At 48.5% G+C, this 18,381-nt stretch overlaps 3 protein-coding genes across 3 annotated transcripts; 1 reads left to right on the forward strand and 2 right to left on the reverse strand.

The window, feature by feature from the left end:
• Nucleotides 1-1,974: 1,974 nt before the first annotated feature.
• On the reverse strand, nt 1,975-5,767 carry LOC119401348 (WD repeat-containing protein 20). Its single transcript, XM_037668069.2, has 2 exons — nt 5,041-5,767; nt 1,975-3,176 (listed from the first exon to the last, which is right to left on the reverse strand). The coding sequence occupies exons 1-2, from the start codon at nt 5,404-5,406 to the stop codon at nt 2,028-2,030; spliced, it is 1,515 nt and encodes a 504-aa protein (XP_037523997.1). The 5' UTR covers nt 5,407-5,767; the 3' UTR covers nt 1,975-2,027.
• An 866-nt stretch (nt 5,768-6,633) lies between these two features.
• On the reverse strand, nt 6,634-10,166 carry LOC119401349 (neurochondrin-like). Its single transcript, XM_037668070.2, has 2 exons — nt 9,152-10,166; nt 6,634-8,339 (listed from the first exon to the last, which is right to left on the reverse strand). The coding sequence occupies exons 1-2, from the start codon at nt 10,013-10,015 to the stop codon at nt 7,695-7,697; spliced, it is 1,509 nt and encodes a 502-aa protein (XP_037523998.1). The 5' UTR covers nt 10,016-10,166; the 3' UTR covers nt 6,634-7,694.
• A 443-nt stretch (nt 10,167-10,609) lies between these two features.
• On the forward strand, nt 10,610-17,242 carry LOC119401350 (DNA repair protein RAD51 homolog 1). Its single transcript, XM_037668072.2, has 5 exons — nt 10,610-10,757; nt 11,115-11,269; nt 12,152-12,682; nt 14,827-15,024; nt 16,667-17,242. Exons 2-5 carry the CDS (start codon nt 11,189-11,191, stop codon nt 16,868-16,870), a joined length of 1,014 nt encoding a protein of 337 aa, XP_037524000.1. The 5' UTR covers nt 10,610-10,757; nt 11,115-11,188; the 3' UTR covers nt 16,871-17,242.
• The last annotated feature ends 1,139 nt before the right edge of the window (nt 17,243-18,381 follow it).

Consider the following 18,381-nt stretch of genomic DNA (forward strand, 5'->3'; position numbering starts at 1 on the left):
ATGTTCTTTTTCAACTAAATCGTGTATTATGATGGGTTTATATTCTGCGTTTCTTGCAATAAAATGTATCTGAGAGTCGGCACGCCATCCTCTTGTTTCCTTTTTCGGTGTAACCATATTTGCTGTCGTTTATTAGCCATCACACCACCTTGCCCAGCCATCCCTATACTTTTGCTACTCGTTCATACCCTGAGCTCAAGCGATTTTAAAAAAAAAATCGTTTGAGCGAAAATTACATTCCAAAAGTGAAGCTAGACCTCTGCCATCTTACCATGGGCACAGTAAAATGTTAGCTTACAGTGGAGACAAAAGAGGCACTTCCCTCACGTGCTCTACAAGTTTAAGAAGACTAATTATTCCAGACAAGTACTGCTCAATGTGCCTCTTTGTGCTACCGGTTTTCTTAAAGGGACACTAATGTGGAACATTAAATCAGTTTAAACAAATAAATTATTCTTTCAGAACTCTATTACAATTATTTCGTCCTCATAGGATAATTAATTGTTAGAAGAGAAAATGGAGATCAAAGTGACATTTTTAAATTTTGCACTGAAACTTTAGCAAGTGAACGCCAGTGTGACGTCACAAATTTCAATAACGTTTTGCATATTTTTGCAGCACAGGTTCCATGAAATTTTCTGAAACTTGCTATGTTAGTACTTTGGGTCCGTTAGAACGCAATGCGAACAATACTTCATGATAAACAATTACGCAGGTCCCAGCAGATGTCACCAAAATCTATGACGTCATGGCAAGCTGGTGCGGTAACTTCAAGGTGGCGTTGCCACTTGTATTTTCTGCTTGCGCATTTCCCCGCTTACCAGGCGTGTTCTCGCAGAAGGAATGGTGCTTTCGGCATTGTCAAATTATGGCTTACTAATAGGAGATAAATCGTTTTCTCTTTAGTGACCCTTTAAAAAGCCTCAAAGTGTTGGCAAACATTATTAGAGATCACGTTACCAATACCCATCTGGATATATTACTTTCACCGGGAAAAGCGATCCTCACTTCAAAATTAACGTAGAATTTGATTAGTGCAAAGTTAACGTGACACAAGATGAAGAAGGCCACAGCAGAAGCACATAACTAACATTTCCTTCGTCAACCTGCCGCGGTGGTCTACAGGTTATGGTGCTTGAATGCTGACCCGAAGGTCGTGGGATCGAATCTCGGCCGCAATGACTGACTCTCAATGGAGGCGAAAAGCTAGAGACCTGCGTACTTAAATTCTAAATGTTCATGTTAAACATCACCAGATGGTCGAAATATCCAGAGCCCTCCACTAAGGCATCCCTCATAATCATATTGTGGTTTTCGGACATAAAACCCCAACAATTATTAGTCTATTCGTCTATGTAGTTTCTGAAGTGTAAACACACCCTATATTGTATAGACTGCATATGCACACAAGTGATATTCAGTCTTCTATGCTGTTCCTTCTCACTGGCATGTTTGTGCAAAGCTGGCATTTGCAGCAGGGAGACTGCAGGAAAATCGTAAACTAATGAAACAAATGGCACGGTTCAGCACACTTTAGGCTGGTTCAGGCGATGCAGATGAATCGAACGGGCCTCGAGACTTGTCAATGCTTAGAAAGTAGGTAGAGCGAGATCATGTGCTGAATTTTTACACGAATTACACGTAACAAGCACTCAGATCTGTTCATTTTAGTTAGTGCTCAGTCAGAGCAACGGAGTGGCTACCAAGGGAACCGGAAAAGAAATGGAGGATGGCAGCGAGCTGGAGCATGAAATTAAGAAGTGCAAGATGGAGCGAATTGGTGATCATTGGAATAGGCGTTCATCCTGCAGTGGGCATAATATAGGCTGAGAACAATGATTATTAGAAGCATTAGCCATTCCACACATCACAGACACTGCTTACTGCTGCATTACTCTGTACGATAGCTAGCACAACATGCACACTCGTAGAACTGTAGAAGCGCCTACGCTGGAAAGAGAAAACAGCTTCGAGTGGCAAGCCAAGGCAGCTGGTTTAATGGACACGCTTTTTTTAAGTGACCAATGTCAGACGACAGTCGAAGCCCTCCCGGGGCGGGCCCACGTGCACACATAGCCCTCCTGGCAGGCAGTCACGAGACAGTCTTCCCTGAAGACGAGTGCGGTGAGTCGTTCGGGCGCCACTTTCTTGCAGATGTGTGGCTCGAGCATCGGCACCTCGTCGAGTCGCGGGCAGGCGGGGCTTCCCACCAGACGCTGATGAGGCCCCACGGTGGACACGTTGTTAGTGCGCGTCTGTTGTTGCTGCTGCCGTGCCTGCTGCTGAGGGGCCTGCGAACAGTTGGCGGCGTTGGGGCTGTTGCTTCCGGTGAGCAAGAGCGAAGCACGAGGCGCACGCGGCTGCTTCAGCACGTCCTCGGTCAGGTCCCACAGGCAGAGCTGCGTGTCCTGACCGACCGAGCCAAAACGGTACGAGGTGTCGGCGGCGGGGCAGTCGCCTGAGGCGTGTCCGCCTTCGAGGCAGGCATCGAAGGCCACCCCTTGCACCCATGACCGGTGGCCCTGGCCGCGTGCCACGACACGTTTGTCCTGGAAGGACCACACCGTCACCAGGTCGTCCTCGCCACCGGCAACGACGTACTTGCCGTCGGGGCTCCAGCAGACGCACAGCAGCCCTCCGAAGTAGCTGCGCACCAGACCCACGAGGTCCATTGTGTCATAGCAGAAGATGCGCAGAAAGCCGTCCTGACTAGCTGTGGCGAGGTATCGGGCACAGGGGGAGAAGGCAAACTCGTGCAACGCACCGTCTCCGACCACCCAGCGGTAGAGTGGGTTGCGCGTACTTTTCGTCTTGCACGTGAACACACTGAAGCCGTCGCCCTGCTTGAAGAGCTGGTAGTGCGGCGGTGTGGAGCCGCATGGCAGATCCTCCTTGTACACGTACAGTTGGCCACTGGCGTGCGACACCAAGAACAGGCTGTTTGAGTTGGGCAGCCACTTGAGGCACGTCACTCGCGTCTTGTCTATGAAGCGTTCGTCATTGTAGAGCCGGCTGAGCTCCTTCTTCACCGGGTCGATGAGTTGCACTTGGCCTGCGGAGAAGCCCACAAGCAGCAGCAGGCCACCGTCTGGTGTCGCCGATGGATGGAAGTCGTGGCAGGTCGGGTACGTGCCCTTGTACACCCGCTTGTCCACAGGTTTGCTCAGGTCTGCCGCCTGAAAGAATGCAACTATCTCGTCAGCTTCGGCAGTAAGCAAAAGATTACAAACTCAAGCTACTCATCCAATGGAGTTGTAAAGCGCACCCGCACCACACGGATTCAAGGTGGCATAAGGATGGGCTACTGGAAATTATTAAGATGCTAATTGAAAGAATTGATAGGCCAGGTAGGCATCTGCATATAAAATTGTAGACAGTAGTGCTGTGTATTCAAGTCACCTTGCATTATGAAATGCTGACTAACCAAATCTTCATTTCTTCGGCTGTGATATATGGAGATTAAACAGAACGTTGATCAGTTCCTTCCTACACAAACATTGTAAAGGGTCTTCCATGGAATACACAATTTAACAAGCCTGTTACACGCAGTTGTGTGCAACCCTATTCAGTCCTTCAAGAGTCTGCAAAGAGTGAACGCTCAGAGTAATGTAAAGCAGTTGCCATGAAAAGACTTACATTCACTGCTCCCTGAGCATGAACTTGTAAACATTTAGTTTGTGCTAAGCTTGTAAGTATTGTTCCAATTTATAAAGGCACTGGAAGATACTGTAGAAGAATTGAAAGGTGGGCCAGTCGGTGACAGTTCTTGAACCTTATGACAGCGCAACCACGATGCGGACCAAGAGAAAAGAGGGGCAAACCACTGCGCTGACTCGCAACTGAATGTTCATTTAAAGCATATGGCAGAAAAGATTACTACTATCCTCACACCCGTGTGACCACATTAAAGCAAAAGACGGCAAACCAGCTTACATGTTATATTTGAAAATAAAACGCAAAAATAAAATGGGATATGACCACGTGTACACTCCAAGAAAAGGTCCGCATAGTGGTTGCGCTGTGTTTCATAATGTTCAAGCACTGTACAAATTTTTCTTGTAATTATATTTCAAGTTTTAGCGAGGGCAGATATACAAACCGCACTGCCTTGACAGAGTCCCGTCGAAATGTTAACATCTTATTATCTATTGAGTGTGCAGTATGCCCTTTTCCCTAAAGTGGTGAGGTCTAACATAGTGCCATAATAGGTTTTCTGAGACGTAGAGTTAATACTGCACAAAAGCGTGAAATTTGGGCAGCTGCAATGTGTGGCAGTTCGGGTGAGATGATACATCTCGGCTTCACATAGTGTGTGATAAACAATGACAAAATAAAGAGGCAGGAAAGATGGGCTAGTGTTTTAAAAGGGCACGGCAAACAGCCACAAGAGCCGATGCTACCAACCCTTGGTGTATTCCACCTCATTCCATCTTTCCCCACACCTCAGGCCATCACATGATGCACTGCCCCGTTCTGTATGCCTATGGGTTGTAATTTACTATGCAGAGAAAGTGACAAGCATGGCTAGTAGTACAGGCAAATCAAATTTTAAACAGTAGGAACACTAACTTTCTCATGCCAGATGGCACCATTGAAGGCCTGTAAAATTCTTAGATTTCCTTACACCATCTAGTTTTGTACTGTTCTTGAGTGCTCTTCCCTTTCGGCACATAAGTCTAATGCATACTAAATAAAGGCACCGTTCAACACACGAGACTTTGATGTGAGCCCTGGTGCAGTGAACGTAGAATTCTTGATGAAAGCTGATGCTGTTTCCAGTATCGTAACGGCAAATTTAACCTTTAGTAAGCAGGTAGTAAGGGGTTTTAGTTCAACCCACTGGATAGTATTGCACACTGGGACAATTTCCTTCGATGTTTATGTCAGGTTAAATTCGCGTGCCACACCTGGCTTCAAACAGGGTTCGGGGTGATCACATACGACTGCACAAACGAAACTTGCATTGCTGGCGATCGGCATGCATCATGGATCCAACACTTCGCCGTGCAACGTTACACTACTTCGGAAAAAAGGTAGTACCTTCTTGACGCCCCTGTACATGTAAACGTACAGCTCCCGCCCCACGTTGAAGCAGATGCGGTCCTCGGTTCCGGCCGCGTCCGACAGCGACACGAAGGACACCTTGACGGGGCTGTTGGACTGGCTGCTGCTGTAGCCGACTCGGTTGGGTCTCGAGTACTCGGACAGGCTGAGCACCTTGTAGGTGCCTTCGCGCGTCGTGAACTGCGTTTTCAGTTCGTCCTTGCCCGCGCCTTCGGCGCCCTGGGGTAACTCGCCGGCAAACGCGCACGGCGCCCCGAGCTTTTGCTGCTCCGTGTTTGCGCCGCCGGCTGGCGCTCCGAGACTGAGCAATTCGGTCGGCGGACGGCCCACCGTGCCACTCATGTCATGCCCCGGTAGCCGGCACACCGCTCAGCAGGTATTCCTCGTAGGCCACCGACTCATCTCCGCGCCACAGGGCACGGACTCGCGGTGATAATGCATCCCATGCGAAGCGGCTTCGCTGTGTTGTAGTAGCAGCTCCGGGATCGGCGATCTCAGAATGCGCGCGGCTACGAATACGTGACGCAAGCTATGCCCGAGGCAGCACGCACTGTGGAGAACATGGCGAGCCACACGAATAGATTAGCGGAGATGTGGAACCCCGCAAGTGCGGGCGACTGCGGTCGGACATGGGGACGCCGCCGGACACGAAAACGCCGAGCAAAGAAAATGAAACTACGGCATAGCCTCTTCACGCCACCAGTTGCGTAACTGGCGTCTAAAATTGAGGAGAGGCTATCAATGGTGATGATGATAGCCAACGACGCCACCGGGAAACGCCTAGCGTCGACGCAGGGCATTTTGGCTCAACCCTACAAACGCGTAGGAAGCGTGTCTTTTTGTTGCACAGTAACTGACAATAATTGTGGAAAACTCGGCGCTTATGTCCGCTCGTGGCAAATGACAACTATCATTGGGAAACAAAAATACACCACTTTTGAGCGCTATTTATTTCGAATGTATGGGTACAGAGACCTCGGCTGTTCTTTTGTAAAATAAATATAGTTGTTTTAATACTCCTCAAATTCTGCAGCTAGGTGCATGGACAAAGATATCCACCTCTGTTCAAAATTTAGGGAAAAAAAAGAAAAAAAGTTATGTTCTTTACGGAAACGCAAAGTGTCCGCATGATTGGTCGCAAGCATAGATTCTTAAAATTAATATTGCAACTTTTTCGAATTCGGCCAAGTTTATACCAAATACGAGAGAATTAACTTTGTTGACATCTCCAAACAGCAACAGAATCGTGTCATAAATGAAAGGGATAACTGACAACCAGCCATTTGTAGCACAGAGCCACAAGGAAAATCATACGGATTTCTCAGAGAGGAAAGCTTCTTAGTTGAAGATAGGTTCGTCCTGGCCTGGGGATTGAACCCCAGGCCAATGCCTTTCCAGGGCATATTAGTCAACAACACGAAGCACAATGACAAATGGAAGCACCATGTCCATGCACTTCGGGGCCCATGTAGTTATGTTTAGGTGCACGTTAAAGAACTCCGGGTGGTTGAAATTTCACACGCCCTTCACTGCGGCATGCCTCATGACCATATTGTGCTTTTGGAACGAAAAACCCCAGAAATTATTTGAGTTTGAGGCAAATCGATAAGCAAGGCGAAGCAATCGAGCCAGTATTTTGTGGAAAAGTGTTACACTCGATTATGTCTCATCATCTTCTGGACGATCTCGCTGATATGGGCAGACCATTACTCTAACGACTGGCAAGGTACGAAAGGCACACTGTTACTCACCTTGAAGGCACATTAGTGTGCAGTTTCAGAAAACACCACACTAGTAGCAAAACAAAGCATATGCTTTATAGAGTCTTTCCAAAAAGGGATGCTGGCCTCTGCAATAATGCTCGCAGAGGCCAGCTACATTATGGCACGGGTGCCGTAAACGACTGCCAGGGGCCTACAAGCAAGCAGCAGCTACGGCCTTTGGCATTGCTGCCCGTTCTTCTTCTCATGGTCCCGTTACGAAACTGCCGATCTCGACAATTGCACACCTCCTGGCCTCCTGCAGTCATCCCCCAGGAACATTCCCCATTTGTGGGCAGTCAAATTCAGGATGTGCTCTCCCTGAGAACAGGTCAGTGTCACCCATGAAGGTGACAAGAGGGTTGGGTGACAGCACATCAGTGCTACTCACGGAGGTGTAAACAATAAAAATACACCATTTTCCACATCCTTGTACAGCTTTGACGTCCTAGTCGTGAAACTGCTAACACAAGGTATAAAGTGGTGCAATTACCAGAGCACTGCATAGCAATAAAGGAAGCATAGTCAGGTGGCTTGTGTACTACTAATGAAAAATTAATGCACAGCAGATGCATGTTACTTTTAAAATGGCTCCCAAACAGAAGACAACAGTACAATCACATTTCAGCTGCCAAGCACTTCTATCAAAGGCCGCCCACTTCAGCCTTTCCCAATATTTCTGCTGCTTTTTCACGGCGATAAACACAAGCCTGAGGAGACAGCTCATGTACGCACCAGTGTTTATAGCAGGTGGAAGCGTGCCACCATATATGAAAGTAAAAAAGCATGTAGATTTTGTTGCAACAATTACAGTTAGCTGCACACCAAGAAATAGCAAGCCATGGTTTACTTTTAGCATGCAGTATAACACTACGTAGCCTTATTTAATGTGGGCAAAACATCCGCGAGAACTTGCTTGCCCAAGGAGCTAAGCTCATTCCATTCCTCTACATCATTTGCAGGCAGAGTAGGCGATGAATTAAACAGTGAAGTGCAATGTCTGGCAAAGGATGTCAAGTCCAAAGCATCGGGTGCCACAATCGACCGGTGCAGCTTTGACCTAAGGAGAAAAAGACCCAAAAGTGCCAGGTTCGCTTTAAGTGTCACAGGGCGCATCGTATCAGCCATCGCTTTCTGAACGCAGAAGTGCAAGAGAGAAGGAAATAAGTCCAATGTTTCGGCTCCGAGCACTGCTAGGTTTAAGAAGACGCCCGCGCAAGTTTCAAGCTGCTGTGGCGAGGCACTCCACTCGGTGAGGTAGTCGAAGAGTCGAGCTAAGACTGGCGACCGCAGCACGATGGGTCGCAGCCTATCGTCGGCTGTGAGGTGGCACAGTGCAGGAATGAGGAGCGGTAGCATGGATTCGTTTGAGGCGACCAAGTCGAGGAGTGGCGGCAGCACTTTCCCAACTTCTGGCCGCATTGTTGTAGAGTCGTCTGCCAACCAGCGACACAGCAGACGACAAGCGGGCAACACCGCAGCTTCTCCGGGGCCCCAAGACGGAGACTGAAATGCCTGTCAACAAAAACAACGAGAGCTCCATCAAAGGCATGTCGCACCGACTTGTCCAAGCTACATTAGTTCACAATAATTTAGAATGTTCAATGTTTTAATGTTCACAATACTAACACAGTATTGCCATTGTACCATTAATGATACTTACCGCCATCACTGCTAAATGGTGAAGTTTACCAGGCTCTGATAAGTTCACCAAACTGTTCTTGTTGGTTACCGCAACTGAATAGCAACATGGCAGAGCCAAGGCTGTCTGCTCCGATCCTAATTCACCCGTATTACTTACTGTCCATCGCAAGTTAGTGGAACAGATGGTAAAACAGTCACTGCTTAGCCTCATCTCATACTGAAGACAAAGTACAAGTGCTATATCGTTAGTACTGAAACTAGCGTGAATGTGGTAACGAAGGATATGTAGTAAATCTGCATGCTGTGCCTCTCTGAAGTGTCACGAAAAGTGAAGAAGTGCATTTGTGACAACTTTTTTCCTTGACCTCTTAGGCATAGAAAGGAATGTGTATATTCTGTTTATGCAAGGTGACGTCAAATCATCCATTACTGATGCACCTTTGTGCGTCTACCAGGTGACTCTTTACGTTTTTGGTCGCAACTGCAAGGGGTGCGCTGTGCATTGAGTGGGTTTCCTTGTAGCGCAAATGAAAGACAGAACGAATGCATGCACACAGGGCGCCATGTGTTACCAACAGGGACGCATCGCACCCCTCGTACATTGAGTACACTTGTTAACCTTTTCTGCTGCAGGTTTCGTACAAGGGGAGATGAGCGTTCGCTGGAAAGCATGGTAGACTTACGTCGTCGAGAAAAGCGAGCAGCGCACCGGGAACTCGATCGGCAGCGGCAGGGGGCAGCCTGCCGCTCGCCACGGCGTCGTCCACGGCAACCTCCAAGAGCAGGCAGCAGTGGGCCACCAGTTCGGCGTCCGGCTGTTGTCCCCGAGAGCATAGCTGCATTTCCAGTTCTACTGCGGCGAGGGCCACCGTCGGAGCGCCCAGAGACCGCACGCCCCGACGTTCCACCAGCGACGCGAGGAGCGCGAACAGACCTCGCCGTGCCTCCGCGCCCAGCCTTGCCGCCAGGGACTGACCGACGCAGGTCCGCGCTGACGACAGCAAGGCGGCCTCGTATTCGCAATCGTCAGCCAAGCCTCGACTTTTGGTCGATTGTAGACAAGCTGCCAAGGCGGTAAGCAGGGAGCCAAGCTCCGCCGGTGACAGATCGACCAGCGCCTTTAGCATGCCACTCTCGACGAAGGCCCGACACCCCGGCTCGTGCAGTACGAGCCGCGAGGCGCATTCGACTCCCGCCGCGACTCCGAGCTCGGCCAGGGACCCCGTGAGTGCGTCCAGCGCCGGTCGCAGCCGCTCGCAAAGGGTCGGCTCGACGGCGAACGCGCTCGTAATGTCGGCGCCCAGAGCGCGGAAGCTGTCCGTGTCAGACTTCAGCATCCTCACGATGAAAGACACGCCGATGGCATCCAGCAGCTTTCGCTTGCTCTCGAGCTGCACGGTAGAGGCGTCCACAACCTTGGTCAAGACGAGCAGGGCGGCCAGTTTCTCGACGTCCGTAGTGGACGAGCGTAGAGCGCGCAGCGTGCTCTTCAGCAGGCGCGACTTCTCTCTCGACGGCGCAGCAGTGTCGCACTCCTCCGAACTCATTCTGTACAATTTGTCGCTACCTCTGGCTAGTACTTTCTGTGTAGCACTGCGCGGCTGACTAATTTCCGAGCTAATCAGTTAGATCCGAGATAAAATTTCGAGCGCTCCATGTTTTGAACGCGTTTGGCTAGCTTCGACCGTTTTTCCGTCTACGGATCTGAAGCAAGCAGATCTGACCACCAAGCCGTTGCAGGAGGCGCTGGTAGAGGCTAGATTTAGGCTTGAAAAAACTTAGCTGAACAAATAAAAAATTGAACTAATTTAGTACAAACCCGCTTCTTTACCTTATAGGCGTTACATAATTTCTTATACCGTTTTATAATAATTTTTAGTGCAGTTGAGTGCCACTTCAAGCAATTACTTCAGTTGCTAACGCCTTTGTAGCTTTATGCAATTATGTGACTAACAGCGCATAAAAGAACAAGGAACCAGGAAGAAACACAGACGAGCGCTGACTTACAACTGAAGTTTATTTCCGAAATGAGACAGAATATAAGGAAACGCCACGTGAACACAATTACTTTCACCATACAAAATTCATACGTCTGGTGGCGACCCTGACGGCGACAAAGTACTTCCCCGCGTTTGCCGCCGCTTGCCGCACTAACCCCTGAACAGTGAATGGCGGGATCTTCGCGTTCGCGTTCTGACTTGTTTTCCAGTTTGTACTAGCGGCGACGTGTAGAGCCTTCTTCGGCAAAGCGCCGATATTATCCTTAATATCGGGAAACAGCTGCACACCGTAAGTAGCTCCTTTTCCCAGCGGTCGAAAGTGCACGCGAAGTTTAGAAAGCGTGTAGAGAGTTGCAGCTGATACCAGACGGCTCGTGCCAAGTAAGTTACTCAAAAGTTTGTGAAGTGCCGTACGGACAGTGTTCGGCCTTTACAAAAGGGATGGATGTTTGGTCATGTTTTGATGTCACACCTGGAACAATTTTGCGATCTTTCGTCACCGACTTTAATCAATTTATTTGAAACGAAGCGCGAACAACGAACGATATCCCGCACTCGCGTGCAACACGATCAGCTCGCGTTAGCAAACAGGATGTGCTGGCGTTGTGTACTATTTTACACGTGTGTGTGTCTGTTTGTGTTTCAGCTATCGGCAGCCGATTTTAGTCGTGCTTTGCGTCGTGTGCGCCGCGTTCCTGGGACTCTGGACAAAGCACCAAGATGACGGACGTCCAAGAAAGAGACGTCGTGGATTACGACCAGGCAGAAAGCTTTGGGCCGTTGAAAATCCAGAAACTCGAGGTAAGCTAGTGGACTTGGCCTACAATCCGATTCTGCAACGTTTTTATCTCTGGCTTTACTCAACAGTAAATAACAAGACGTAAACGTTTCGTCACAATGCCAAAAACGCTTCTGGAAGTTTACCTTGCCACATTCTTTCACGATGTAATATGAGACCCTACAAAGCTGATAGTATCGCCAATAATGATCCCTGAGGAACATCAGCCCTTAATGAAACTTTGTTCTGCAATGCCATTTGTCGCCAAAATCTGCTGCATGTTTCTTATTGTGATTTGTTTAGAACAACAAAGAGCTGAGCTAGTTGATAGGTATTCGTGTTAAAAGACTGGGCATGAAAGCATGGACACAAGAGAGAAGCCAAGAGAACACAAATGCCAACTAACAACTGAAAAGGCGCACTATGGCGAAAAAGAAGACAGGCACAAAAACTTATCTGCACAGGCGCAGGCAAGAGGCAATGCCTATCAGTGCAGCACGCATGGGGGTCTACGTGAGAGATAACTGATTTCTTTTTTATGCAAGTTAATCGACGGTTGGCTCACGCATGAGCTACCATGATTATTGATGTGCCAGGCCACAACCATTGGACACGTTTCTTCACTTCAGTGCCTGTATAAAACTGCACTTTCATTGAATTTTTACATGCATTTATACTCTTTACAATGTAAAGACCTTTATCAGTTGTTAGTTGGCATTTGTATTGTCTTGACTTCTCTCTTGTGTCTATGTTTGCACAGCCACTCTTTTAACATGTAATCTGTTTCTTGTCTTGTTGGTTCACCAGAGCTTCACTTACGATTTCCGTAATGTTTATAATCTGCACGTTCCTTATTTAAAGCTGTTCTTTACTGAGTAACCTTTGAACGGTCTGTCATCATGCAGGGCAATGGCATCGGGGCAGCAGACATCCGTAAGCTCGAAGAGGCCGGCTTCCACACAGTCGAGGCTGTGGCTTACGCGCCCAAAAAGCAGCTGCTCACCATCAAGGGCATCAGTGAGGCCAAGGCCGACAAGTTGCTCGCCGAGGCGGCCAAGATGGTGCCGCTTGGCTTCACCACGGCTACCGAGATCCACCAGAAGCGGTCGGACATCGTCCAGATCACAACGGGCTCCAAGGAGCTCGACAAGCTGCTTGGCGGCGGCATTGAGACCGGCTCCATCACTGAGGTGTTTGGCGAGTTCCGCACGGGAAAGACGCAGCTGTGCCACATGCTGGCCGTCACCTGCCAACTGCCCATCGAACACAGCGGCGGTGAGGGCAAGTGCCTCTACATCGACACCGAGGGCACCTTCCGGCCCGAACGCTTGCTCGCTGTGGCCGACAAGTATGGCCTGTCGGGGCCCGACGTACTGGACAATGTGGCGTATGCGCGTGCGTACAACTCGGACCACCAGACACAGCTACTCATTCAGGTCTGTGGTAGCGCCGTTGTTATGAAATTCCTCTTAAAGGGACCCTGAAACGTTTTTGACGATTTTGTACGAATACATTAAGCCGGTAGAGCGAGTCCTAAGGATAATTTACAGACCGATTTAAGCTCTGTGCGTAAGCTGTGTAATTTATTACGAGGCCTTAAAGCTGCGAATCGCCACCGATCACAGCGGCTCAGCCAAACGCGTTTTCAAACCGCCCACTTCCAGTGTGCGTCGTATTGGAAGTGCGACGTCACGCAGGCGGCTGATCTGATTCGATGTGTCCAGTACACGTCACTGAACCTCCTGTGGGCAGTGAGCGTCGTCTGCTTGTGTTACAACATACTCCGTGTTGACGTGAGCTGAGCGGCAGTGTTTATCTCGAGGTTTCTTTTCTTGGACATAATTAATTGCCTTAGCCGTGTTGTGTACCACATATCTAGCAATTTCTAGCTATTGGTGACTTGTAAAGCTGCGATATCGTGCAATGTTCGTGAGGCATCTGGCGAGCAGGAATCCCTTCAGCTCGTCGCTGCAATGAGCGTCGCGCTCTTGCTATCCGTTCAACGCCATGATCCGCATTTTTGTAGCTGTAACTTCACCCCTGAAGACACAACCACGTTGTCCGAGTTTACGCTTATCGGTGATCGTTCTCGAATTATTTATGTTTGTCCGCATGCTTTTGCAGACTGTTGCCGTACCGGAGAATAAAATAAGATCTGCTGGTAGTGTGACGGCACCTGTCGGAGCAGATATCAACCACTCCGCGAGCTTCGTCTTTGTTGGGCCTCCGAGACTGCGCGCAACCCGTCGGCACACAATATCTGAGGCCATGACTGAGCGAAGCTCAAACCGTCGATTGCGCTCATGAGAGCGCTGCGATCGCCGGCGATGTCAGGGTGTCTGTGAGTTGAGGGTGCAAGGCAGTGGTGAGGAGAAGGGTATAGATATAAATTCCGTAGCGGCCTTGGTACACAGTGTGTCGCTTAATTTCTGGTGCAAATAATTTGGGGATGCTCCTGCCTAAACGCTGACAAAACTTCAAAAAACCGTTTCAGGGTCCCTTTAAGGCTCGTTCACACCTGCCACTTGCACCGGTCGTGCAACTATTTGCGACCGGCGACCAAGCAGCAACTAGATGTGACCGACGTTCACACCTGCCTGCGACTTATACCCGTAGCCACACAGAATTCACGTCTGCTCGCGTTGCTATTGCCCCGCGATATAAGCTGACGTCCTGTTCCTGTGCATCTGATTGGTTCAGACGTTTCTGACTGCAGTCGCGCGCCTGAAAAATCGAGCAGTGAGCGACTGAGCCAAGACAGTCGGTTTGCGACCAGTCGCTTCGCGTCTAGCTTGGTTGCACGACCAGTGCTAGTCGTAGGTGTGAATGAGCCTTGAGCCAAAGCAATCGCTTTGTGACCAAAGTTGCGATTTGCAACCATTTGGTTTGCGACCGACTTGGTCGCGCGACTGGGGCTAGTCGGAGGTGTGAATGAGCCTTGAATGTGCTGGCCTTTGCCATCGAGTATGCTACAATCTAAGATTTGGTTGTGGTGCAGAAATTGACTTGGCAGGTGAACCGTCTTTAGCATTATGGGGAGCTGTGGAACAGCGTTTTAAAAACGTCTGCCAATTTGTGCCCACAAACGGATGCATTCAAATGATAGCAACAGCTTGTTGGTATGGGTGAGTCAGTCCATCTTGTGCATCCTTTGTCCTTTGTGTGTGTTCCTTTGTCCTTGTTTTTCCGCACTGCTTCAGGTTATTTGCATTGAAATGAGTTTTTCAGGGTCGCCACTGACGCATAGATCACATGCCAACATATTCTTACTGAATGGCTGCACAACATATCAGATTGGGGATAGGTTGTGAAGTTGTGACACCAGACCAGTAGGAAAATGAAGCTAGACGAAAAGACGCTTGATGTAGGTAGGCAGAGGATCTGGACACGAACTACTTGTTTCACACCTAACTTCAACCTTCAGGTCACGTAGCGAATTTTTCCGGGAAAAAAAAAATGCACAGTGGCATTGTGTAAACACAGCTTATGTACAAGAGCTCTTAGTTGGGCTAGTTGGTTTGCATACGTTACGGTGACTGGCTAACCGATAATTTCTTTGCTTTGACCAATGGGATCGCAGGCATCAGCCATGATGGCAGAGACCCGGTATGCACTACTCATAGTCGACTCGGCCACAGCACTGTACCGCACCGACTACTCTGGCCGGGGAGAGCTGAGTGCGCGGCAGATGCACCTGGCACGGTTTCTGCGAATGCTGCTCAGGCTGGCGGACGAGTTTGGCGTTGCAGTGCTCATCACCAACCAAGTAGTTGCTCAGGTGAGCAGTCGTCGCATCGTACCATACTTGGTTACAACCTAAGCAAAAATGCCAGTTGTGCTAGCTGGTCTCCACTCGAACCAAGAGTACTTTTTCTCAGATAATCTAAGAGTTAAAGGTTTGTCATTATTACTTGAAACGTTACATTTGGCTGAGCAGCGATGTCAGAATCCCTGGCGAAATTTACCAGGAAGTTCAAGTTTCTAACCTAAAACCAGCGACACAAACGTGTGTCTGTATGGGAAAGTCAACTATCTGAAACACAGGAGAAGTGCTTGACGTCACGAAAATGAGTGAGCGCTACTGGACCGAGCACTTATGCACATTCTCTGCAGGAGCGATGGCTGTGGGCGTAGCTGACATTTTTTCTTAGGTAGTAACTGAGTATAGATGTACCAGAGCAAGTAGACAGAACCCATCCACTAATACTGCTGGCTTGTCCTTGCATACGTTCTGCACAGATGCTGCGTTTCACCGTGGATGCAGTTTAGCCGACAAGACCTTTCCTACTTTTAATTCTTTTGATTCGAACAAATGTCCTCGACCTTGAAGCCCCAAATAATTCAGTATAGTGCGTTTTCATGTGTACTACTTTGTTGTGCTGCTCTCAGTACACTGCATTGGCTTCTTTACAAACTGGTTTTACTAACCAGTGTCGTGGCCCAGGTGATGATCCTGTAACATTGTGACCGTTTTGTGACTCCGCTAGCTCCCTTAGCCATCTGTGCTATGCTGCTACATCACACTACATAATGATTAAAAAAAGGCAGGAAGGGGAAGATGGAACCTTGCGATGAAAAATTCGTAAACAGGGAGTGTGTGCTGGAGTCGACGTTTCGGCAAGTTGGTTTGTCTTCTTCAAGGCTGCAACTGGCAATTGAAGAAGACAAGTCCGCTTGTCAATACATAATGACTAGCAGCATAGTAGACAATATAATGAGTGCCAAAGTGCCACGGCATTCTTTTCTGCCGGGATCACCTTCTGTGTTGTGACGCACCTCCTGGAAAACTAAATTGCAACTGGTTTGTAGCAAAGCTACTAATGTTGAAGTATTTTTTCTAGAACTTCAAGGTCCAGGTGTTTCATTTGAAGCAAAAAAATTGAAAGCATTAGAAGTAATGTCACTACCTTCAGTGCCGTTGTTTGATGCAGTTAGTGGCCAGATTCATAACCTTTTTGTGTGCTGTAGCTGATGTCAGCATACCAACTATATTACCCCTAGCTCGGACCCAGATTCTAGTTTGACAGGCTGTCATGTTAAGTTTGACTCTGTGTGTGTGTGTGTGTGTGTGTGTGTGTGTGTGTGTGCGCGCGCGTGCGTGCGTGTGTGTGTGTGTGTGTGCGCGCGTGCGTGCGTGCGTGCCAGCACCTTTCACCGTTTTACTAGGTGAATGGAGCCGCAGTTTGTTGCATTTATTGCCCAGATTCATTACCTTTTTGTGGGATCTATCTAATGTCCACATACGAACTACTACCCCTAGCTTGGGTCCAGATCCTAGTCTGACAAATTGTCCATGTCATGTCATGTGACCATATATCAGTGACCGTACCATGTCCCGGCGCTCTTTGGCCCACTGGTCCTTGCGCCATTAGCCACCATATATGATCATCATCATGAAAGTGTCATGTCCGTTTTACCAGGTGGATGGAGCCGCCATGTTCTCTGCCGACCCCAAGAAGCCCATTGGAGGAAACATCATGGCGCACGCTTCCACCACGAGGCTTTACCTGCGCAAGGGTCGTGGGGAGACTCGCATCTGCAAGATCTACGACTCGCCGTGCCTACCCGAGGCCGAAGCCATGTTTGCCATCACGCCCCAGGGCATATCCGACGTCAAGGACTGACACCTCCTAGTCAAGTATACGCTGCACATGCACTTGGACACTGCCATCGCATTGGTGAGACGTGACCCACAATTGATTGGCTGCACATTACTATACTGAACCTCAGTGGTTGCACACTTGTCGCTTCCTGATGCATCGACTGAAGAAATGTCTGTATGCTGGGACTAAGGCCATCGAGTCCTACAGTGTAGCTTCGGGATGTGGACCAACTAACTAAACAACCTCGTTTGCGTCCCCTTGGTGTGTTTTCGTGTGTGCTTCTTGGGAGATTTTATGCAAGTGCTCGACAGTGTTACCATGAAAACTCAAGCATAATACAAAAGGGTAACATTAGTTTTCTTTGCCACGTGCAGTAGACTCTCCTTAAACAGAACCTGAAGGGAGATATGATCCGTTTACAGGAGATGAAAAGGGGTGCAGAATTCAAGTACGGAACCAATCATATCAAAGGCAGTTGTTTGATTTCAGCAGCAGTTGGTTTCTGTTTACTGAGAGTCTACTGTGTAATATGACCCACCACACACTGTGCTCATCCTGTAGGTAAACAGCACTGCATTCGATATCATTCACTCTTTCTGAAGCTGGTGCAATGTCACAGAGGCACGTCCAGACCTGCTCATCTCTGCCCTTCAAGGTGTCGCGCACATGTGTGTCAATGTAATGAGAAGCCAGTGTGGCTTATAAAACAAATACTACTGGCCTTAGGTGCACATCGCAATGCTTCTATATACCCTATATAAACAAGCACAAGAGAAGCGTGCTAAAAAAACTTGTAAACAATATCACATTCCATACCACATGTCCTGAGAAAGTGTTTGAAACATAAGGTCTGTCTGATTTGCCTGCACCACTCTGAACCAGTTCGCACCAGTGCACAAGTCGAGAAATTCTGCGGCTCCAGTTCAGTGGTGCAAAACAAAACAACGAACCGAATTTCACCTATAGTCGATTACAATGGTGTACCCGTACAGACACATGTTCATGTCGCTGGTTTCAAATCGAGAACTTGAATGTCGTGGCAAGTTTCACCAGAGGTTCTGAGGCCACTGCTTAGCCAAAGGTCATATTTTAGGTAAGAACGGCGAACCTTTAGTTTTCTATATGCGTGGTGCTTACATTAGCACAGAAAGAGCGCTTGGAGTTCGAAAGGAAACCAGCTTGCACAACTCTTTTACATAGGTGCATAGAGTTTCCTAATAATACAAGGAGTGTTCAAACGAAAAGGTACGAAACGACACTGTGGGTATAAATGAAGACTTTATTCAAAGTATACACTATGTGCCTGATCACAACGATACCATGAATGAACAATCCGAAGAATTCCTTGTTCCCAGAATTCCTGTGGCCGTGATGAGATCCAGTGCGTCACAGCATCCTTGAGTTCGTCATCCTAGTTGAAGCGCTTCCCTATCAGGTGTTTTTTCAGGGGACCAAACATACGGAAACCACAGGCAGCGAATGGTGCCCGTTTAACACCTTCCGCTGTCAGAAATTGTTTAATGCCCCGCTAC

Source organism: Rhipicephalus sanguineus, chromosome 8 (assembly GCF_013339695.2).
Source record: "Rhipicephalus sanguineus isolate Rsan-2018 chromosome 8, BIME_Rsan_1.4, whole genome shotgun sequence".
In the NCBI taxonomy this organism is placed as follows: Eukaryota; Metazoa; Arthropoda; class Arachnida; order Ixodida; family Ixodidae; genus Rhipicephalus; species Rhipicephalus sanguineus.